The 24,460-nt window shown below is 39.0% G+C and overlaps 1 protein-coding gene across 3 annotated transcripts in view; it reads right to left on the reverse strand.

Annotated features, from left to right (window-relative positions):
- HNRNPLL (heterogeneous nuclear ribonucleoprotein L like) overlaps positions 1 to 24,460 on the reverse strand; it is a 106,492-nt gene that overhangs the window by 16,956 nt on the left and 65,076 nt on the right. Inside the window, exons 1-6 of one of the 3 annotated variants that reach the window (XM_061432124.1) lie at positions 20,863 to 21,368; positions 8,709 to 8,827; positions 4,564 to 4,801; positions 3,076 to 3,156; positions 974 to 1,075; positions 812 to 884 (exon numbers count right to left, since the gene is read on the reverse strand). In XM_061432124.1, coding sequence (XP_061288108.1) covers positions 812 to 884; positions 974 to 1,075; positions 3,076 to 3,156; positions 4,564 to 4,801; positions 8,709 to 8,827; positions 20,863 to 21,048 — 799 coding nt within the window. In that variant the 5' untranslated portion in view covers positions 21,049 to 21,368. Of the gene's footprint in view, positions 1 to 811; positions 885 to 973; positions 1,076 to 3,075; positions 3,157 to 4,563; positions 4,802 to 8,708; positions 8,828 to 20,862; positions 21,369 to 24,460 lie in introns of those variants that run through there. The other 2 variants (XM_061432123.1, XM_061432125.1) reach the window with 2 other exon arrangements.

Here is a 24,460-nt window from a genome sequence, read left to right on the forward strand (position 1 = left end):
TGAGCATTATAATTCCCAAGACCTGTAGATAGCTCTATTAAGGATTATATCCTCTATTAAGGATTCAATTAACAATTTGAATCTAAGCTGCTAACAATTACAGCAATGGGCATTAAGATTTACAACATTGTAGATAAAATGTAGTATCCGTCAGTGAAAAGTTTTAAATTCTACAACTGAAACCTTAAGGGAAATCAAACCAATATATACATACAACTTGAATAAATGGGCACAGTCTATCATGGTATTCATCCCATGCAAGTCTGAAGTACTGTTAAGTGTCCTCCTTTAAAAACTTGGGGTGATGGTGCATGCAGTATGCAGTCAAGGTGAATTGCAAGTCTGAGTTTTTCAGAGGGCTTTTTGCTGATGCCGATGTTGTGCATGATGAAGTGTAGAGTCAGCCTGCTGGAGTCCTCTATCCTTCTTAATGCCTCGTCCAGCTTGGGGGGAAAGTCCTTTCCATAGAGAAGCAGTGTGCAAGTTTGAAGTTTGTAAGGAATATTCTGAATCAGTTTCCTCTCCTCCAAAGAGAGAGAGCTGCTTGGAGAAATGCAAGTCCTTGAACTGCGGGCGTGCCTGTATGTGTGGGCTCCTTGTTGAACTAAATATACATTAACTCAGTACATACCAGAAGGGGGCACTAATGTTCAAGGTTCTTTTCCAGCATTACAAGGCCTTTTGCAACAAAAGCTTCACCAACAAGGTTTTCATTTGAATGAACTAGCTCATGTCAGGAAAAAGGAATCTAACTGCATGTAAAAATTTGACAGCAGATGTCAAGTACATCTAAAATGCATAAAATACTTACCTCGTCTTCCCAAATATGGTTTAGTGTAGTCCCAACTGTCATTGTCATTCCTGATAACATTTAGACGAGTTGGCTGTTAAGATTAAAAAGAAAGGAAGTTCAAACTGTGTATCCAAAGCATAAATAACTTCTTTGGCAAAGTGTTGGAAAAAAAATATTTACCCTTGCATATTCAATTTTTAGTGTGCAACATCCAGCATATATATCTGCTCCATTGAGAGCTGCTTTAGCTTTCTGGGCACATAGGACTGATTCAAACATAAGCTCTATTAAGGAAATTTGGTTTAAAGTGTCCAAAATTTATCATTATTCACTCCCTAAGAAGTGGACTGAAAAAAGTCAGAAATAACTTACTTCTGAAAATGCTTTATGAAATAAAATTTCTAACAATTTTTAGTATGAGAATTTATTTTTAAGATCAAGGGTACCAAAGAAAACATAATGCAACCAAAGTATCTACATTAATCCTTCTAGGTCATCAGAAATACTTTATAAATTGGGGAGTGGGAGGGGGAAAATGGAGCATGGTCTCATTCCCTATCAAAGGCCAGCTTGCTATCTTTTTGTTTCGATTTTTGAAGCTTTTAAACTTTTATTTTATATACAAAGAGCTAGTATTATTTCTGCCTAAGTTAGATGTCTGACTCATTGGAAAAGACCCTGATGCTGGGAAAGACTGAAGGCAGGAGGAGAAGGGGACAACAGAGGATGAGATGGTTGGTTGGATGGCATCACTGACTCGATGCACGTTGAGTTTGAGCAAGCTCCAGGAACTGGTGATGGACAGGGAAGCCTTGCATGCTGCAGTCCATGGGGTCGCAAAGAATCAGACACAACTGAACAACTGAACTGAAGTTAGATGTGCTGGATGATCCATTCAAGGAAGTTCACTTAGTCAACTTAATGAAGCCAACATCTTTTGCATACTGGTGGAAACACTGACAGCACATATAGAGGCCGTATTTCCAGATCAGACCGTGCTGTTGCTGCTGCTGCTGCTGCTGCTGCTAAGTCTGTGTGACCCTATGGACAGCAGCCCTCCAGGCTCCTCTGTCTACAGGATTCTCCAGACAAGAATACTGGAGTGGGTTGCCACTTCCTTCTCCAATGCATGCATGCATGCATGCACGCTAAGTCGCTTCACTCGTGACCGACTCTGCGACCCCATGGACAGCAGCCCTCTAGGCTCCTCTGTCCACAGGATTATCCAGGCAAGAATACTGGAGTGGGGTGCCATTTCCTTCTCCATGCTGGTTTGAGCCGACTGGGCAAGAGCCAAGAACCCTTCTTTCTCTCTTTTTACAGCTTGCTATCTTGAAATAGGAAATACTGTACTCTCAAAGTAGGAAGAACAGATAATTTTCTGTTAGGCAGTCCAGTGATTAGGAATCCACACTTTTACTGCCAAGGGCGAAAGTTCAATTCCTGGTTCAAGAACTAAGATCCTGCAAGCCACACAGGAAGACCAAAAAAATAAGTAGGAAGAATATTACAAAGAATCAATATAATAACAAAAGAAATACTTGATTTTTATGTATTTCTGAGAAGGTTGAGTTTATAACCTTTATCCTCATTTTACTGGCCTTTAAAAATTTACTTTAAGTTTCTTTTAAAAAAAAAAAATCAAACCACAAAAGTGGTAATAAAAAAAAGCAAAAATATCTTGCCAGAGTAATATATATAATATATATTACCATTATATATCCCTACTTTTTTCTATGCATATACATGTACACATAGGTTAGGGTTTTTTGTTTTTTTTTTTAATTATTTTTTAATGGGATTGTACTATATGTACAGCTTGCTTATTTTACTCACTGTATAACAAATTTAATATAGAAGAGTAGGTCTTACATAAACCATGATCATTTAAAAGATTCAATTAAAAAAGGAAAGAAACATTCTACTGATTCCAACGTTTTGATACTTCCAAACTATTTTAAAGAGATTCAAAAAAGTCCATTTGAGATAAATTCCAAAAAGGTACAAGTATACATATAATCAAACAGTGTTTTTTTTTTTCCCCATTAAAAAAGCAAGCAAACTGTAAGATGAAGCACTGGATTACTTTACAGTAGAAGTTATCAAAAATAGTAAAATTCTCTGTGGGTACTGCAGTTTTGTTTTTAAACCTAAGACAATTAGATGGTGGGGGATAATAAACACTACTTGTTCTCAAAATTATTAAGCAGGAAAAAGTAAGATCTATATTACACAGCATTCATACACATCAATAAAAAATTTACAAATAAAGGATATTCAACCATTGCTTGTATCCCATTTCTCTTGAATATAACAATACGCTGCACTTTTCCAACAGGATTACATACAGTATATAAAACATCCTAGGAAGGAAAGAAAACAAGACTTCATCACATCTTATATTCAGAAATATAATAAAGCTAAACTCTGTTTAACAACAAAAAAAAACCTGTCATGATGTCATTTCTATTAAGCATTAAACTTTTAAAAACTGTTAAACTTTGATAAATCTAAAGCTATTTCTTCACTTACACAATATACTCACATTAGAGAACTTCCAATGTAAAATTTGAAAAGCATTATTACTTATAATCTCCTAAATGAATCCTTAAATTTTTAAGTACCTAAAAGAATCTCTGATAATACAATTAATAAACCAAAGCTGTAACCAATTACATTTTTTCCCAAATGTGACTCTGAAATGTTTAATATTATAATCACTTAAATTACAATAAAAAATATTTATTAAAGAGTAGGAGTAGTACAACTCAGTATTTATTTTTCAAGGACAATGGCTATAGATAAAAGACCCAGGGAAGATCATTTATGAAGAGTTAAATTTCACCAAACAAGATGCATGAATCTAAGAGAGAACCCTAAATACCCACTTAGAAACAAATCTTCAACATTCAAATTTTTTGAGTACCTACATTACAGAGCAACACCATTAGGTAACTAAGGATATAATAAACAAATCAGAGTACTTGTACTAGTTACATTCTTTTTCCCAAAACACCAAATACTGTAAATATATTAATGGTGTTTATTAATAACTCTATACAGATCACAAAAATAAATAGATACATAATATCTATTTAAATTTAAATAGTACCTAATGTTTTAAGTTTATGTTCAAATATCATATACTATTACTAGAAATCATACTAAATGAAGCTCCTCTTATTATGACATTTTATTCATTACAAAAATCAAGTGTCCTTATCACTAGTTTATTATTAAACAGCATGTTATTATTATAAAGTAGAAAACTCAATTGGTTCAGGACATGAATCCTTTTAAAATTCTAACATTATTTTTTTAAAGAGTGAAGAAAAGAAGTTTTTAACAAGCTATCTCTAAACAGTTTATAATGATAAGTACATCTTACTAGACCACGGGATTCTGTCACTACCTAGTAGATGCTCTTAGTGTATGTGCTGGCGTGTGAGTGACAGAGATTTCTTGAATCATTTCCAACAAGTCTGTCTATACTTTATCATCAGAAAGAGAGTTAACAGAGTAGTAAATAAAAGTAATGCGCCTATTTAATTATGACAACTGTGCTTCTGACCTTTCTACAACTTCAGTGCTCACCATGTCTTTGTTCATTAAACGTGATAGTCAAAACTAAGGTTACTTTTAATAATTCTTTTTTTTTAAAACCCACTATTTTCAAATATTTATATGGCAGTGAAGAAAACTACAGGTTAGTCACCCAAGGCAAATTCCAAAATCACTTTTAATTTAGTCTGTCTTACTAAAATACATACCACTGTAATTGGATAAAGAGGATTCTGAATCGACAGCAGAAGAACTTTGTTGCCTCCTGATGGATCATCAGTATTTCCTGGCCGAGTGATCCTTTTGCTTGTAGAATAGTTGAAAAAAGCCTGCTGACCAGCTATGTACACAGGTTCATCTGCAGCAAACGTCACACATTCTTTGGCACTATCTATGTTCTCAAATTCTACCAGAGCCTGCCGTTTAAATGGCATCATCATCACATAGCTGAAAGGAAGATAGGGAACGAATACCTTAATATAGCAAGTTTAATTAACATTTTTCTCAAGTAAAAGCAGACTTTAATTTAAAATGTCTCAAATCATACAGGCTAGTAGTCTTCACTACCTACACCCAATGTTAGTAAACTCTTAAATTATCCAAATAAATTGTGGTATACCGGGTAGATGGTATATGTTTGAAAGGTCCTCTTGTGATTAAAAGCTTTTATGTACCTCATGCCCTCCTCAAGCACAATTCTGTTATCAGTTACTAATAATCCCATGCACTTTATTCCTCAGGCTGCCACTTATAAGCAGCATTAGAAAATATCTAGCAGTCACAACTATTGAAGCCTGGGGACCTGGAGCCTGTGCTCCATAACAAGAGAAGCCACTGCAATGAGAAGCCCGTGTACTGCAACTAGAGAACAGTCCCCACTCACTGCAACTAGAGAAAGCCTGTGCAGCAATGAAGATCCAATGCAGTCGAAAACAAATAAAGCAGTGTGTACGTGTCAAAAAAAAACTAGAGATGAAGGGAGGTTAGCAAGAAATCAGAACACATGGATAAGAACAGGGAACCATGTCCTCTATTCACAGAAACAAGGGTGTTAAAAATATTTTTAAATACAGTCAATGTGCTTTTTATAAGAGCAGAAGGCCAGAGAAATAACATGAGGTCAGGTACTCAGTGACAGCACTGCTTCTCACTCAGGCATCCAGAACTAACCACACTTCAAAAACTGGCAAGCCATTTCTTAGTAAGAAACAGACCACTCTGTAGCCTAGCAAATTATGTAATTTCTTAAGAATTTCAGCTTCCTTGTTTATACAACTGGGAACACGGCTGTCAAGATTACAGTTCCTGCATACAAATTGTTTGCCTTGTCTCATTCATCTTTACATCCTCAGCATCTAGAAACAAAGAGCCTGGCACATGACAGGTATTCAATCAATACTTGTTAGTCTAGGAGGTTTATTAGCTTTCAGCCCACATCATTCAAAACTGAAGAATAAAACAGAAACAGTAACACCTGGGATTAGTTTTACCAACTATAAATGCAAGATATAAATTTCAGGAGAGAAACATTCCTTTTAGAAACTCAAACTCCTAGTTGAGGTTCTAAAGTTTTGTATACAAAAAAATAGAAAACACCAGAATTAGGTCTATGCTAAAGAAATTTAAGAATAATAAATATTCTCCCTCTCATAAATCTAAGTTGGTTTAAAGCTAAGTGGTATCACCAAGTAAATATGTTAATAATGTCCTTTGGGTCTTTGGAAACACAGAAAAATCAAAAAGGTTCAAAAAAATAAATTCTTTATTGGCCTATTATAATAGACTTATCTGTTTGTAGTTGAAAAAAAAAATGCTTTCTATAGCTACAATAAGGAGTAAGTTAGAAGCACAGAGTTAAATGTTACACAGGTTACCCAGGAAAAATAGCATCATACAAAGACAGGGAATGGAAAATTAGAATGTCACAGGCATTTTATAATTCACTTAAATTCTGGGGTACATAATTTAAAAAAAAAAGTTCAAAGTACAATATGAGAAACACTGGAAGACCAAAGAGAGAAAAAATAAAAAGTACAAGAAATATGGTAGAGTAGGTATGTTCAACTTATAGCTTAAAACATGCTTACTAATTTTTAAATAATAACAAAAGGAAGCAAGAGATTTACTACATAAATCAGGTCTCAAAAGTTTTGTTTTAAAATTCAAACTGGAATAGCTAATCACTACCTAGTATTTTTTCCTTTAATGAAAGAAAGAAGGGAGGAGAAGAGACTTATAAGGATATATTTTTAAATATTCTTTTGATTAAATAAAGACAAAAAATAGCAATTATCCTGACTTATTTTTAACATCTTACAGTTTCTTCTGAACTTCTTTCCTATACATCTAGTTTTTAAGTATAAACTTACTATACATTGAACTTGGTGACTCATCTTTTTAATACAAGCAGTTTCTGTATAATCTTTATATTTGCCCTCACATATACCACCAAATAAATCAACAAACAAAAAAATATGGAAAGTTTCTATAAATGTGACATTTTGAAGCAAACACCTACCCCTCATAGGAGGCTATTCAAACTTCTTTCAGCTTTGGTAGCAGATATCTTATTCAAGATCATTTCACACAACTGAAACTCCTATTGTACATATTTACGCCAATTAAACTCTTAATTATACACTAATTTGTTCCAATTATTTCACGATTTTTCTATCCACATAACTACAAATCTTGAGGGCAGAATGATGTACTATGCAAATTAACTAAATAAAATTCATATGGAACACATTACCATAAGACTAAATATCAAACAGTATAGAGTCCAAAAATTGACGAGCCACTCAAAAGTAATTCAAATTAATCACAACCTTAAACAAACAGTTGTATTTCTTTAATCCCCAACATCCAGTTCATGGTAATAACTGACATCAAAATATCAATATAGTTATTATTTCCCTAAAGTTTCCAACTTCATTTGTTCACCAACTTGTTTCCTGACAATATTCAGTATTTCTTGGCTGTAAAAAAATAACTTAAAAAGCCCTAAATACATAAGAACAGAAGAAAATAAAAATCCAGAGATAACCTCATTGTCTCATGGAGTCTCTTTATTAACTCCATGAGACAACACACCACCTGGAAGTGGTGACTGGGTGAATCAATGTCAACATGCAAGTCTAAGTATCGTCTAAGGAGTCTGCTCCAATACAGTGTAACTCTCCAGACAAACTTAACTTTTAATATCCATTCCAAATGACTAAGAAGTGATACAGTCATTAGTGATATTTCAAGAAATGGACTTTTATTTATGTCCATGTGGTTTTCCAATTTGTACCTCCAACCATAAACAAAATGTTAACAGCGGTTTCTGAGGTCCATAAGTTAAGGGTAATAAGTTTGCTAAGTCATCCACCTCTCATTGAGGTCACCAAGAAATTAACAAGATGCCATGATGGAAGGTATCACCTAACACTACTGATGCTCCTTTGAAGAAATGATTCCTCTCTTCTGGAATCTCTGATCCCTCCCTCACCATCTTCTTTCAATACTCAAAACTCCACATAAATTTTTATAAAATTGAAGCAGTCAAATGATCTCAGCAAATATATTGAAATTTCTCTCCTGTTATATATTATGACTTAGTCTGTATAGTTTCTGTTGCCTATAACAAAAACCCCAAATGTATTCATCAATGGAAAAAAAGGTAATAAATTCTATATTATCCATAGTAAGAAAAGAACAGCCAAGCATATTTCAATTTAGAAAGAATTTTTTTAAGTGTCTATTTTGGGCAGCAGATTCATTTTTCAAATCACGTTTTTCATGTAAGTCAGTATTCTTAGTATACACCAGCTGTAAAGGAAGAGCATGAGTGAATACAAAACACAAAAGGAAAATAAGCTAGGATAAAACACTGACCACTCATGATATCACAGCAACTCACACTAAGCAAATAATGCCTACCCTGTAGTCTACCCCCTTTTCATTGCCAATTAATAAATAGTTCAAAACAAACTAAAACAAACCAAAACCCCCCCAGTATTTAAGTACCACTACTTGAAACTCTGAAGATAAAGGGCATAATTAATTAACTCAATGGCTTAAAACAGTATTTAAGAAGGAATCATGGATTCATTTGAAAATCAGATGAAAGATGCAATAATCGGTGTTACACACAATCTGGTTGAGGAGGGAGATGGGATCATGATCCACAAAAATTCACCTCAGAAAAATTAAAATTAAAAATTAATCTCAGAAAGACTCAGGTTTCAAAGAAATACAGTTATAGGCAAACAATATATTGTATGGCTAAGCATAAAGGCTTGTAGCAAGAAAACAAAGTCTGCTCTCTGCACTGTTTCCACAATCTATATCGAGTCCCTGTTGGCCTTACCATATTGTCCCAAATTTTTCCAGGGCCTCCACAAGGTCTGCTTCCACCACAGATTCACAGAGTCCTCGAACATGGACAACGGGTGAAACAGAAACTTTATGATGACTTCCACCAGCCTCCTAGCAAGATAAAATAATTTCTAGTTAAAAGTCTAAATTGCATCTTTTAGTAAATCTGATTCTGCATTAAAAAGCAAACACTTATATAAAAACCCCAAATCAAACTGAAATCACAAAAAGTGAACAAAAAGTCCCAATTAATATAAGGGTATACACCCTATTTTTCTTCGATATACATGAGTATCATCTTTTGACCTTGTTTAATTGATTATCTAGTTCCACCATAATTTGATGTTACTCAGTACACTTGACAAATTTATACAAGGTACCATCTTTGCTGAAGTACCAGTATGGATGTGAGAACTGGACCATAAAAAAGGCTGATCACCCAGGAATTGATGCTTTTGAACTGTAGTGTTGGAGAAGACTCTTGAGAGTTCCTTCGAGTGCAAGATCAAACCAGTCAATCCTAAGGAAATTGACCCTGAATATTCATTGGAAGGACTGATGCTGAAGTTGAAGCTTCAATACTTGGGCTACCTGATGCGAAGAGCCTACACGTAACAAAAGACCCTGATGCTGGGAAAGACTGAAGGCAGGAGAAGGAGACGACAATGGATGAGATGGTTGGATGGTATCACCGACTCAATGGACATGAGTTTGACCAAGCTCCGGAAGATGGTAAAGGACAGGGAAGCCTGGTGGGCTGCAGTCCATGGGGTCACAAAGAATCGGATACAACTCAGCAACTGAACAACAACAACAACCATCTCCTGCTGAACAAGGAGTACTCAAAAATACAAGCCTTGGAAATTCCCTGTTGGTCCAGTAGTTAGAACTGGGTGCTTTCGCTGCCAGGGCCTGGTCAGGGAATTAAGATCCTACAAGCAGCACAGGCACAGCCAAAAACAAATAAACAAAAAACACAAGCCTCCCTGGGCTTCTGTGAAATACTGTGTATCTTTGAGTATGCCCAGCAAGAAGCTTTAAAATATACAGTCTTATACTTTATTTTAAAAGGGACCATGTAGGAGAATTAGCTTGAAAATGAAAATAGCTCTCATTTACTTACTGAAGCTCTAGTAAGTCAAAGATTTATATATACAAATAGCCACTGGGCACCACCATTACATCGCTTCAGAAATGACCTCACTCCGGAAATGAAGCAATGTAATTGTCCATCAACAGATGAATGGATAAAGAATATTATTCAGCCATAAAAATGAAATCTGGGGACTTCCCTGCCAATCCAGTGGTTAAGACTCAGTAATTCCACTGTAAGGGGTACAGGTTGGATGCATGGTCGGGGAACTAAGATTCCACATGCCCCAAGGCTCAGCAAAAAAAAAGTATCTTGCTGTTTGAGACAACATGAATGGAGCTCAAGGGTATTACATGAAATTTAAAAAAACAATACAAACCTACAAGCAAAACAAAACAAAAATAGACTCACAGTTACAGAGAACAAATGGACGTTGGGAGGGGAGGAGTGTGAAATAGGTGAAGGGGATTAAAGGGTACAAACCTTCAGGTATAAAGTAAATAAGCCATGGGACGTAATACACAGCATAAAAAAATATGGTCAGTAATATTATAATAACTTTGTAAGGGACTGATGGTTACTAGATTTATTATGGTGATCATTTCACAATGTATGCAAAGTCAATTCACTATGTAGTACACCTGAAGCTAACATAATATTATACATAAACTATATTCCAATTAAAAAGTTTTTAAAATGAAAGGAATGAAACCCATGTACAATTCGTATATATAACCAAAAAATCTATTAAAGGAAAAGGTTTTCTCCTACAAACGACAAGAAAGGTTTTTCCTTCTAATCTAAAAGAGCACGTTTTACCATTAAAACTTAAGAATCATTTTAAGAAAATTAAATCCCTTTATGGCTATTTTTAAAGACCTACCAACTTTGCTTTATTATAAAGACTGTTAGAAAATACTGTAACAGTCTTGTGCCCAGCTAATTAAAAATGTCAGAATCTAAAGATCTAATTTAAGTATATACGTAACCATGAGATTACTCTGACACTCTTGTCAAAATTGAGTCCTTTGAAAATATTAATTCAGTCCAGGGAATTTCATTTGAATTGCTTATGCTGAGTCTTTTCTAAGGTAAACCCGATATTCATTACATGCCACCAAGTCTGAAATGAATCATTTTAATTGTACCCTATGTATACCAATATTCTATTAGCAGCCTAAACAAATGAGACTGTCTTGGTGAAACTCAACAACCAAATGGACACTATCATCATCAAGCTCTTAAATACTACTGGATGACAATAATTCAGGAAGAAAGCTCTAAATAATACCTAAAAACCTAATTTAAAGACAACACAAAATACAAATAACAAGTTTTATTCTAAAAATAATTAGACAATAATAAACTACAAGAAATAAGATAGCTATCTCCTTTGATCCTTAGAATGAGCTGGCCAAGGTGAAAGTGTAAAATAAAACTCTACTGGTCTGGGCTCTTCAAAAAGTATCAAAAATTAGTGGAAGGAAGACTTCAGATTGAAGACAGACAACCAAATGCAATATGTGAAGTTTCATTTTATAATAGATAAAAATTGCTATAAAAGTCATCTTAGGAAAAACTGGAGAAACTGAATTATAGACAGGATATTAAATAATAGAAGTACTGACTGTCTGAAAAGTAAAAGCGAAAGTTGCTCAGTGGTGTCCAACTCTCTGACCCCACGGACTATACAGTCCATGGAATTCTCCAGGCCAGAATACTGGAGTGGGTAGCCTTTCCCTTCTCCACGGGATCATCCCAACCCAGGGATCGAACCCAGGTCTCCTGCAATGCAGGAGGATTCTTTACCAGCTGACCCACAAGGGAAGCCCAAGAACACTGGAGTGCGTAGCCTATCCCTTCTCCAGTGGATCTTCCCAACCCAAGAATCAAACAGGGGTCTCCTGCATTGCAGAAGGATTCTTTACCAACCGAGCTATCAGGGAAGCCACTGATTGTCTAAGGTACCATTATGATGGTAATGGCTATATGAAAAGCATATCCTTATTCTTAGGAAAGCTGTGGTATTTAAGGATGAACTATCATAAAATTCTCCAACCCAGGCTTCAGCAATATGTAGACTGTGAACTTCCAGATGTTCAAGCTGATTTTAGAAAAGGCAGAGGAACCAGAGATCAAATTGCCAACATCTGCTGGATCATGGAAAAAGCTAGAGAGTTCCAGAAAAACATCTATTTCTGCTTTATTGACTATGCCAAAGCCTTTGACTGTGTGGATCACAATAAACTGTGGAAAATTCTGAAAGAGATGGGCATACCAGACCACCTGACCTGCCTCTTGAGAAACCTATATGCAGGTCAGGAAGCAACAGTTAGAAGTGGACATGAAACAACAGACTGGTTCCAAATAGGAAAAGCAGTATGTCAAGGCTGTATTTTGTCACCCTGCTTATTTAACATATGCAGAGTACATCATGAGAAACGCTGGGCTGGAGGAAGCACAAGCTGGAATCAAGACTGCTGGGAGAAATATCAATAACCTCAGATATGCAGATGACACCACCCTTATGGCAGAAAGTGAAGAACTAAAGAGTCTCTTGATCAAAGTGAAAGAGGAGTGAAAAAGTTGGCTTAAAGCTCAACATTCAGAAAACTAAGATCATGGCATCTGGTCCCATCACTTCATGGGAAATAGATGGGGAAACAGTGGAAACAGTGGCTGAATTTATTTTTCTGGGCTCCAAAATCACTGCAGATGGTGATTGCAGCCATGAAATTAAAAAACGCTTACTCCTTGGAAACAAAGCTATGACCAACCTAGACAGCATATTAAAAAGCAGAGACATTACTTTCTCAACAAAGGCCCGTCTAGTCAAGGCTTTGGTTTTTCCAGTGGTCATGTATGGATGTGCGAGTTGGACTATAAAGAAATCTGAGCACTGAAGAATTGATGCTTTTGAACTGTGGTGTTGGAGAAGACTCTTGAGAGTCCCTTGGACTGCAAGGGGATCCAACCAGTCCATCCTAAAGGAGATCAGTCCTGGGTATTCATTGGAAGGACTGATGTTGAAGCTGAAACTCCAATACTTTGGCCACCTGATGCAAAGAGTTGACTCATTGGAAAAGACCCTGATGCTGGGAAAGACTGAGGGCAGGAGGAGAAGGGGACAACAGAGGATAAGATGGTTGGATGGCATCACCGACTCAATGGACATGGGTTTGGGTGGACTCTGGGAGTTGGTGATGGACAGGGAGGCCTGGCATGCTACAGTTCATGGGGTCGCAGAGTAGGACACAACTGAGCGACTGAACTGATCATGATATCTGCAATTTACTTTCAAATAGTATAGGGGGAAAAAGTATGTATATAGAGATAAAATCTCAAAGGGTAAAATGTTAAAAACTGCTGAATCTAGAGGAAGGACATACGTAATTAAACATTTTACACATTTTTAAAAGTTGGGAAATTCTTGTATTCCCAGGTGGCTCAGTGGTAAAGAATCCACCTGCTATTGCAGGAGACATGGGTTCGATCCCTAGGTGGGAAAGATCCCCTGGACAAAAAAATGGCAGCCCACTCCAATGTTATTACCTAGGAAATCCCATGGACAGAGGAGCCTGCTAGGCTCCAGTCCAAGGGGTTGCAAGAGTCAGACATGACTGAGTGACTGAACAACATTTAAGACCTACAAAAAAGTATGAAGAACAATATAAAAAATGTTCATGAACTCAACACCTACTTTAATAATACTGCCAAATCAGTTGACACTTCTTTCTTCCTACCTCCCTTCCCAACATAGATAACGAGTATCTGGAAAATAAACTCATAAAAAAAGAGTATTTTTCAAACTGGTCTTACAAAGAAATGGACTATAGGACCACTTTTTAAATCTCTCTGAAGATCTGATTTTATATTTCCTAAGTGAAACATCAAAATTTAAGTCATTCTTTATGAAAGATGTTAAATGCAATCAGTATGGTACTTAGAGGCAGATATGATAATCATCTCTAAGATATCTGATATGATCATATGATATTGTATCATATGATCTCAGATATGATCATATCTGAGATATCTCACGTCAAGGCTGAGAACATATCCCATAACCCCTATATATGTCCCTTATTCCCACTCAATGACTCTGCCTTTCATGAGTTTACCTACCTTGACATTTCTCTAAATTAGTACCCTTTTCTTGAACTTAAAATTTTCTCATCCTTTCTGTAGTTTATTTAAAAAAGAAAAGGAAAAAAAAAAAAAAACCCTACGGTTGTTTCCAAAAATAAAACTGATGTATTAAAGATATCTTTTCAAACTATATTTTCACTATACCCCTCATTTTCCCCCCAAATACTAACATTTTCTTAAATCAACTCTTTATACTATATACTGGTGATAAGAAATCTGAAATCATCTTCAGACCTTCTTTTGCTACCCTAAAAATACTTCCTTTAAGCATCATACTATGCATCTCAATCTTAAATTGGTAAGTCAGCACTGTTTACCCCATCCACGTATTAAAATTTTGACTATGTCTTTTAAGGCTTAAAGAGTTTCTCATACAGAAGTTTATTCTGTCCACTTCAAATGTTTAGTTATCTAGGCTCTCTCCTGGTCTATTTATATCTACTATTTATCAGACTAGAAACAAGATTCTAAATAAGAACCAAGCAAATGGAGGCGTGCCTTCAATTTACATGTGCTTGTCTTCTTTTTTAATCACTCAATCCCTTCTTTAGGTAAACTGTGTGAACTGTAACGGAGGCATTTTTTGATTCTCTCGGCAAGCTACAGACCAGTTACAAACACCCAGCCCCTCTTCAAAGGCTACCTCAAAGACAAACTCCAATAATACCAACGTTGAGTGCTAATTTTGACTACTGCTGATTGAAAACCAGGCTCAACTAAAGAGAAGGGAAGCTGTATAGAGTACAAATGAAGCTTCCACAATGAGAGAAATGAGAAGGGTCCACTACATTTCTCGACACAGTGAAACTAAACTCATAAAGGCAATGTACAATGTCTTCAGGCTTTTTTTGCTTTTCCCAACATTTCCATGCATAACACATGTGCAACACCAAACAACATTCTCTGTCCTCCTATATAGGATTAAAAGTGAACAACCTCAAATTGAGTAACTCATCCTCCAAAACCAAATGTGCACAGAACCACTGCAACTGATGATTATAAGCCTCTCCTTAAACACCCTCAATGACAGGGAAAAACCTTGAGAGACTATTACATTTTTAGAAAGTTCTTCATAATATGCATCTAAATTTGTCTCCCTGTAGCTTCCTATACAAAATGGCCTGTGAAGTCAGATCAGTGTTTGAATCTTTGGACATTTATAGGCTTTGTGATCTTACACTACTTACTTAACCCTTCTGAAGCTCAGTTTCACTTGTAAAAAAATAAGAAAACGAAATCCTCATCACTTAAAATTACAACAAATAAAAAGGACAAGTACAAAATGTTGAGCACGGTGCCAGATGTAATTACTGAACAAAAGCTCAATAAATATTAATCATTGCCACCCCCATCCTTATCTTCATTTCCCTCTTTTACATAACCTTTCTATTTGTAATGATTTCTGAAATCACACTGAAGTTTACCTTTCAGGCCAAATATCCCCCAGATTCTTGTCATTCCTCTTATGATTATGATCTTGTGTACCTTCTCTATTCTGGTAATTGTTTTCTGGATACATTAGAATTTATCAAAGTAGTACCAAGAAATGAGTGCAGATGTCTAGATATTTAAGATTATTCCCCCCTTTTACTCTGGATACTTCACATAGGTGAAGGACCAACTAGTTTCAAGGGACAGATGCAAGTATTTTTTTTTAACTTACGTTATGCTTAGAGTTAACTAGTACATGGTCTTCAAGTCAAACAATCACATAGCTTGGTCTTTTCTTTCCTTACAATAGAGCAGATCCCAAATACAGGAAGTCTTTTAATTTTCCTATTCAAAGTTTTAAGGTACATTTGATCATATAACTAAGATTAAAAATGAAGAGTCATATGATTCAAACAACTTTTTAAAAAATAATCTATCTTTTTGCTCATGTGGTAGAAATCCTATGGTTTTGTCTACGCAAAACTCTCTCCTCCTCCTTTTGGTTAAACACAAAAACAAGCAAACAAAAACACCCCAGTCCCACATTATTCCACTGGTATTCTCACTCACACAGTTGTAACTTCCCAACTTTAGAAGTAGTCCAGTGACTCGTCAGGAGTAGGTAGATATTTTTTAAAAATGGCTTATCCGAGGGGATAGTTACAGACATTGAGGGACAGACTGTGTTCTCTTTATTTGCTAGCAAAAACAATGTAGGCCTAACTTTATCATTACATAGAGGAAATAGGGGCTTCCCTGGTGGCTCAGAGGGTAAAGTGTCTGCCCGCAATGCGGGAGACCTGGTTTGATTCCCAGGTCAGGAAGATCCCCTAGAGAAGGAAATGGCAACCCACTCCAGTACTCTTGCCTGGAAAATGCCACGGACAGAGGAGCCTGGTAGGCTACAGTCTATGGGATCGCAGAGTCACAAAGGTGAAACATGGAAAGAGACAGAATCTAGTCCCTATGACTTCATCTAAATCCCTAGATCACGAAATGCCTAAAACTGTGGCACAACTTGGCATTCATAGTTATATGGACCGATAAACTCCCTATACCCCTTTTTGTTTTAAGCTCACCTGAGTTGGTGATGTAGCTGCAACTGCAAGCTTTGAAAGTTGTATTCAATTTCACAGAGGGAAAATAAAGTGCTGAATCATGCAGAATCACACATTTTTAAGTACGGAATTTTTTTAACTATTATATCCCCATCACCAAGAACAGCACCTAGCACATGATAGGGCTCAAGTATTATTTTTTTAATGAGCTAAGAGATCACAGTGATCATCTAATCCAACCATCTCATGTGACAGGTAGCAAGTTGAGTTCCAAAGAGATTAAGTCACAAAGCATGCTGGTAGCAGAGCCAAGACACCTGCTTTGGTTGGGCTTACGGCTCTCTTAACAACACTTTTCACTTTTATGTACTAACACGAAAAAAAAGTCACTTGTTAAAACCAAAGGGCAGTAAAACCTACCTTTTTTTTTTTGGCTCTGCTGCCTGACACACAGGATTTTAGTTCCCTGACCAAGGACTGAACCCCAGCTCCCTACAGTGGAAGCACAAGCCACTGGACCGCCAGGGAAGTCCCAGAACCTACTACTTTTCATTTACTTCCCAAAACTAAACCTAAAATTCTCACTCTACTGCAGCAGCTTAGCTAAATAAGACACAGGACATTACTGTTACAGAAGCCTCAAGGCTCTGGCACTTTCCTCTGAGGTACACATCCTTGAACTTTTTTATTCTCCAGAGTGTAATTACTATGCTCACTGTCACAGTCTAAACTCTTCCTTTGGGAGCTAACGAAGTGACTTCAACCCATCTCCCATTCTATATTCATCCCAATAAGCCATCACAGTAGTCCTATCATCACTGTAATTCAGATCATTAAAGCTTAAGGTAATAGTGTGTCTTAAATTCAAATGAGATTCTTTATGTATGGCAGACAGAATATTCTGTTTGGAAATCCTGGATTCTTATTTTGATCTTGGCATTTTGCCATCTTACAGGTCTATTTATTAAAAGTTGAGAAACTTTTAACTTTCACCTCATCACTAATCACTTTAACAATTTTTGATTTGTCTTTTTAGTCACTAGCAAAATAGAGTAAAAGAAAAACTTAGAAGTCTCTAAAGTGAATTAGTACTCCATAAATTTTTATTGATATCAATCTTTATAAACACAGAATTTTTTCTAAGTAACCTCCCAATTCAATTCTTCAACTGGTTTTGCCAAGTGAAGAGCTAACATTCTGAAATCAAGCTGCTTTCTGCAAAGTTTTTTGGGGGCTCCAAAATCACTAGAGATGGTGACTACAGCCATGAAATTAACTCTTCTTCTTGGAAGAAAAGTCATGACCACCCTAGACAGCATATTAAAAAGCAGAGACATTACTTTGCCAACAAAAGTCTGTCTAGTCAAAGCTATGGTTTTTCCAGTGGTCATGTATGGATGTGAGAGTTGGACTATAAAGAAAGCTGAGCACTGAAGAATTGATGCTTTTGAACTGTGGTATTGGAGAAGACTCTTGAGAGTTCCTTGGACTGCAAAGGGATCCAACCAGTCCATCCTAAAGAAAATCAGTCCTGAACATTCATTGGAAGGACTGATGCTAAAGCTGGAACTCCAATACTTTGGCCACCAGATGCAAAGAACTGACTCATTTGAAAAGACCCTGATGCTGGGAAAGACTGAGGGCGGGAAGAGAAGGGGACAACAGAGGATTAGATGGTTGGATGGCATCACCGGCTCAATGGACATGAGCCTGAGTAAACTCCGGGAATTGGTGATGGACAGGGAGGCCTGGCGTGCTGCAGTTCATGGGGTCGCAAAGAGTTGGACACGACTGAGCAACTGAAGTGAACTGAAGCAGATAAAGATATTTACTGTTAATATGATCTTGAAGGCCATACCTGCTAAATTTAAGAACACAATTTACTCCACAAGAATAAAGTAATTGTATAATACACAGCATGAACCTCCATAAGCTTTATTCAAAATGTAGCCCAAAGAATGCAAAACACTCTGGGAGTTTTCGCTCTTCAAAGCAACAAGACACAAATTTGAAGTGTCTTAATTTCTCATACCCAAACTACAAACTTATTTCTCTTTACACCTTAAAAACATCATTTACGATGACTAATTCATCTTTAAATCAGGAGCATTTGTATAAACTTTTTCTTAAATACATCCTCTTTAAACCTAGTTATTATAAAAGAATCAAGAAAACCCATGAAAAGCCAAATAATGTAAATCTCTGAAGTCTTACTGCACACTTTTACAATCTTCCAGCTAGTGCTGAAGAGGTTACCCATCATTGTACCTAACATACATTTACCTAAACAGTTTGATCACGAAGTCTTCTGGGGCTAGGCTGAGGTGGAGTCAAACCCTTCTCAGTTAGATGAATTACCGTATTTCTGAATGATGATGCACTAGACAATAAATTTCTATTTAGGGCATTCCTGTCCTAGTAAAATTTTATTATGTACAGGTTTCCACAACCGCAATGATTTCAAGATAGTATCCAACATTACATGAAGAAAAATGTTTAAAAACAGGAAAAATAATCCGACATTAGATTCAACAGTGCAATATTGGCTCTACTATTAAATAAAAGCAATTCACACTCTCCTAAGAAAAAAAAAAGCAGTTAAAATCTGAATTTTTCCTGCCTGGGTAATTTAAAAGCTGCATTAGATCACTGAATTACAATTTCAGGTTGTAATTCAGTGTAGGAAAGCACGAAGTTCAACTTTCACATTTTACAAAGAGAACTCAGAAAAGTAGTTAACTGACTTTACCAAGGTCACACATTGTATACTAGCTTTGACTCCCCAAGCCCTGCCCAGAGCTACTTCCACTACTAAATACAATTCACTTTGAATGTATTAATTATACTTTATTTTCTTCCCAACAGCTAAAATAATAGTATTGGCTTAATATTTAATCTGTTTTCAAAAACAATTTTTCGTAAACTGGTTAAAGTATCTTTCCAAGACACTCAATGGAAGACATTTCACGCCACCGCACAAAAACTCAACCAAGACTTTTGGCAAAAGAAATATGCTGATTCAATGCATCTAAATATCAGCTATAATATTCCAACATTCCTGTTTTCAGCTTCCACGATGGAGTTGATTTTGAACTAAAACTTCCTAAGAAGAAATGCACTTCTTTTATTCACACTTCCAAGTTACACTCTGAATATTCCAAATAGCTAGGTACAGAAGTTGAAAGCTGTATCTAGCCATAAGAAAACTATTTAGAGGAAGAAAAAGTTCCTTTTTTAAATGTCTTGCAACATAATCCTCTTTGTAAACTCTAAATTCTACTGACCAGAATTTTTTACGTTAAAATGCAAACAAGAGCTGAAAGACTTCTGACTTCTAATTTGCCTCTTATAAAAGGTGAAAAACATTTTAATCTGATATTAGAACATATGTGCACAATTCCGAAAATTTCAGGTATAGTTTTTTTTTTAATCAGTTAGAATGTGTTACATGTTTAAGGAACACCTAAGTCATAAAGACAGCTTAAGTGCACCAAAAATGGCAAAAAAAAAACTTTTGCTTTGCTTCGCGTCCTTAAAGTTTCCATTCAACTGAAGTTGAGTTACCACTTGCTCCGGATGAAACAATTTTCACATTCCTTCTGCCTCTATCTAAGCTTTTTGATGCGAAAAACAAGAATCTCGGAACGTGTGTCTGATGCAGTTCTGAGTTCAGTTTTATGGAACAAATTGGGAACAAACTGCCCAGGAAAAACTGAGATTTAAGATTCCTTTACTTTAAAGTAGCGGTATGCGAACACCTGCCAACACATTTTATTTTTAATCGAAGAGCCGAAAACTGTACTGAGCAATAACCATGAAACTGGGGAGCAAAGCATGCGCACCAGACCTAGCAGGAATAAAAAAAATTTAATTAAACCTTGAGGGGAACTGGGTTGTGAGCTCCTCAGCGTAATCTGTCAGTGAGCCGAGGCTCTCCTCAGCATCTAGGCTTAGAGATCCCTGGGCGGAACCGACGCCACCATCCTGCGATCTAGACCAGCGCGCGGATGCTGCAGGCTGGGGGCTAGGGGCTGAAGGGAACCGGTTGTCCAACGCCCGTCAACCGCCTGAGGAGTTAAACTAACAAAGGGCTAATCACGCACCAGAGCCCCCCGGAGCGGAAGCAACGCCTCGCGCCACCCCCCTGCGCGCGACCCTCCCTAAGTTCAGGGCCGGCAGTGGACTCGCAGCGGGGCCTGCGGCCAGGCCGGGGCGGACTCGCGTTCGGGATGCTGGAAACAGGTAGGACGAAGAATAAAAGCCCGAAAGAGAAGAGTCGGCGCTTCCCGACCTGGTCAGCGCCGCAAAAAGGGAAAACGAGGAGGGCGAGAGGCCCCGAGGCCGAGTCCCAGCCGCGGAGCCCTGCTTCCCAGGGAGCCGCCAGACTCAGCTGACGGGGCGCCACGCTTTGTTACCGGCTGTGAGAAGCTCCGGCCGCCGCCGCCATCGCCCCCGCCCCGGGGCGTCGCTTCCCGGCGGTTCTCGCCTTCCTCGGCCGAGTAATCGATCTCCCCTTCCTCGGTCTTGAGGCGCTTGGCCTGGCTCTCGTAATCCCGGTCCTCCTCGTACGTCTCCCTGGGGGAGGATGAGGAGGAGGACATGGCGGCGGCCAGAGGGACCGGCCGGCAGGCCGGTGGGGGTGGCGGCGGGGCGCGGGCCTCGGACGCCGCCGGCCAGTCCCCGTCACCGGCAAGCGCCTCTCCAGCAAAGATCTGGGCGGACGAAGCGTCCGCGGGGGCCCCGCGCCCAGGAGCCGGGTGGCTGTGGAGGACTGGCGGGATGAGGAGGCGCCCCGGGAAGAGGCTCCGGAGCAGCCGCTCCTCTTTATCACGGGGCCGACATCCAGCCTCTCCCTCCTCCTGCGTCTCCGCTCCCAGCCCGGAGGAGCGAATCTAAGGATGGGGACGCGACCGTGGCTTCCGGTCTTCCCTCCTCCCCTAATCCGCTCCTCGCCGCCCAGGCCGAGCCTCCGCCCCCGCCTTCAAGGCAGCAGCCCGGGATCGAATCCAGCCGCAGCCCTCGGGAAGCGCCCCCCTCCCCAGTCCGGGCCTCGCTCCCTATTGGCAGAGGGAAAAGTCGACCAGGCTTCCAATTGGCTGTAAGGACTGTTCGTCAAAAGCTGCCCCCGGACCGGCCTCGTCCCCCCACCCCCTCCCAGCCCCTTCTTGAACTTGCGGCTGGCCTGCAAGTCCTGGCCGCGTAACGCCCGCCGCGCGCTGCGCGGGAACCGTTGCTACCCCGCGGCCGTTAGCGCTATTGCGCCAACCCTAGGGGAGGTGCGGAGTGAACCTCAGCGGACGAGGTGGCGTGCTGTGGGGCCAGAGCTGCGGGTGTTAACCACCCTCCCGCTAATTTAAATGCTTTTATTCTCTTCAAAAGAGAACATTCCTGCCGATACACCTCACACAGCCCTGAAACTACAGGGGGTGAAGAGAGAAAAGAGCTTAGAATCGTGAAAGTAGCCTTCTCCCCATGTTATGTTCAAATCTGATACAAGTGGGTGGACTCTCTCCCCTCCCCTAAGTAGATATTCCAGAACAGTCAACATTTCCTGAGGTGCAAGTCTGAGGAAGACGCTCCACTGGGGGTACTGTCCGTTTGATCAGTTAGCACTCCTGGGTCTTCTAGACCCTTCTTTCCTGAAGATACTGAGGACTTATTTCAAACTTCCATATAAAGTTTCATCCCAATCCTTTCCTTTCTGGGCTATCTATTTGTTTCATATTTCACATGATCATTCTTTTTGGAAGATAAGAAAGCCTATCAAAAGTGCCTGCCTTTTGGACCACACAGAGCTCATTTCCTCTGTGGCAACAGGCCTCCGCAAGCTTTTTCTCATCTTATAATAGGGCCCTTTATACCTACCTACCTGGAGAAGGCAATGGCACCCCACTCCAGTACTCTTGCCTGGAAAACCCCATGGACGGAGGAGCCTGGTGGGCTGCAGTCCATGGGGTCGCTAGGAGTCGGACACGACTGAGCGACTTCACTTTGACTTTTCACTTTCATGCACTGGAGTAGGAAATGGCAACCCACTCCAGTGTTCTTGCCTGGAGAATCCCATGGACAGAGGAGCCTGGTGGGCTGCTGTCTATGGGGTCGCACAGAGTCGGATACGACTGAAGCGACTTAGCAGCAGCAGCAGTAGCAGCATACCTACCTATTAGGATGTTCTGTTTTAAGGCCGAAAAGCGCTTGGAGACAGGAACTGGGCTCTTTTCATCTTTGCAAAGCCAGTTCCTGAACAGGCCCCTGCACACAAGTTATGCTCTCAGCAAAACGGAATGAGCGGTCTTTGGGAAATAAAAGTCCAGTGTCTTTTCAGGACAGGAAATGGCAAAGCTCAGGCAACCTAACTGCCTCTGTGACTTGAACCCTTGGAGGAGTGCCTAAGACCAAAATTCACTTGTTTCAGATATCCTTGTCCCTCAGATGCTTTCCTAAATATGGCTCTTCCTTTCCTAATGGTGTGGATCATTTCCTCCCCCAGCCTATTCTCTCTCTTTCCAGTTATTTCCTCCCAAAGAAAGCCATTTTTATTTATTGCTGACAGTGCTTTCACCTACAGTGTTTGGTACTTTATAATTTACACTGCTGTCATTTTAGGATCCAATTGCAAGTTTTTTCACAACACAGTACAGCTAGACTCAAAATTCGTGTGCGCCTGCAGGTATACACTGATAAACCAAAAAACAATTAGAATTTATTTTTTTAATTACTACAATAAAATGAAAGTAGACGTATCAAAGAGGAATCTCAGATGAAGAAACGTTGACAAAACACTGAGAACAATGAGCAGAGCCCAGTGGCCTTGTACAAACTTTCCAAATATCTTGTGTGATAGTGAACATATTTAAGTTCTCAAAGCCTACATCCAACCTATGGATTCAGTTCACTTCAGTCGCTCAGTTGTGTCTGACTCTGCGACCCCATGGACTGCAGCACGCCAAGCCTCCCTGTCCATCACCAACTCCTGGAGTTTACTCAAATTCATGTCCATTAGGTCGGTGATGCCATCCAACCATCTTATCTTCTGTCGTCCCCTTCTCCTGCCTTCAATCTTTTCCAGCATCAGGGTCTTTTCAAAGTAGTCAGCTCTTCGCATGAGGTGGCCAAAGTATTGGAGTTTCAGCTTCAACATCAGTCCTTCCAATGAGTACACAGGACTGATTTCCTTTAGGATGGACTGGTTGGATCTCCTTGCAGTCCAAGGGACTCTCAAGAGTCTTCTCCAAAAGCGTCAATTCTTCAGTGGTCAGCTTTCTTTACAGTCCAACTCTCGCATCCATACATGACCGCTGGAAAAACCATAGCCTTAACTAGACAGACCTTTGTTGGCAAAGTAATGTCTCTGCTTTTTAATATGCTGTCTAGATTGGTCATAACTTTACTTGCAAGGAGTAAGCGTCTTTTTATTTCATGGGTGCAGTCACCATCTCTAGTGATTTTGGAGCCTACTGTTTCTCCATCTATTTGCCATGAAATGATAGGACTGGATGCCATGATCTTTGTTTTCTGAATGTTGAGTTTTAAGCCAGCTTCTTCACTCTCCTCTTTCACTTTCATCAAGAGGCTCTTTAGCTCTTCACTTTCTGCCGTAAGGGTGGTGTCATCTGCATATCTGCTGCTGCTGCTAAATTGCTTCAGTTCTGTCTGACTCTGTGTGACCCCATGGATGGAAGCCAACCAGGCTCCCCCATCTCTGGGATTCTCCAAGCAAGAACACTGGAGCGGGTTGCCTTTTCCTTCTCCAGTGCATGAAAGTGAAAGTGAAGTCGATCAGCCGTGTCTGACTCTTAGCAACCCCAGGGACTGCAGCCTACCAGGCTCTGCTGTCCATGGGATTTTCCAGGCAAGAGTACTGGAGTGGGGTGCCATTGCCTTCTCCGTTGCATATCTGAGGTTATTGATATTTCTCCCAGCAATCTTGATTCCAGCTTGTGCTTCATCCAGCCCAGTGTTTCTCATGATGTACTCTGCATGTAAGTTAAATAAGCAGGGTGACAATATACA

Source organism: Bos javanicus, chromosome 11 (genome assembly GCF_032452875.1).
Source record: "Bos javanicus breed banteng chromosome 11, ARS-OSU_banteng_1.0, whole genome shotgun sequence".
NCBI classification, from domain to species: Eukaryota; Metazoa; Chordata; class Mammalia; order Artiodactyla; family Bovidae; genus Bos; species Bos javanicus.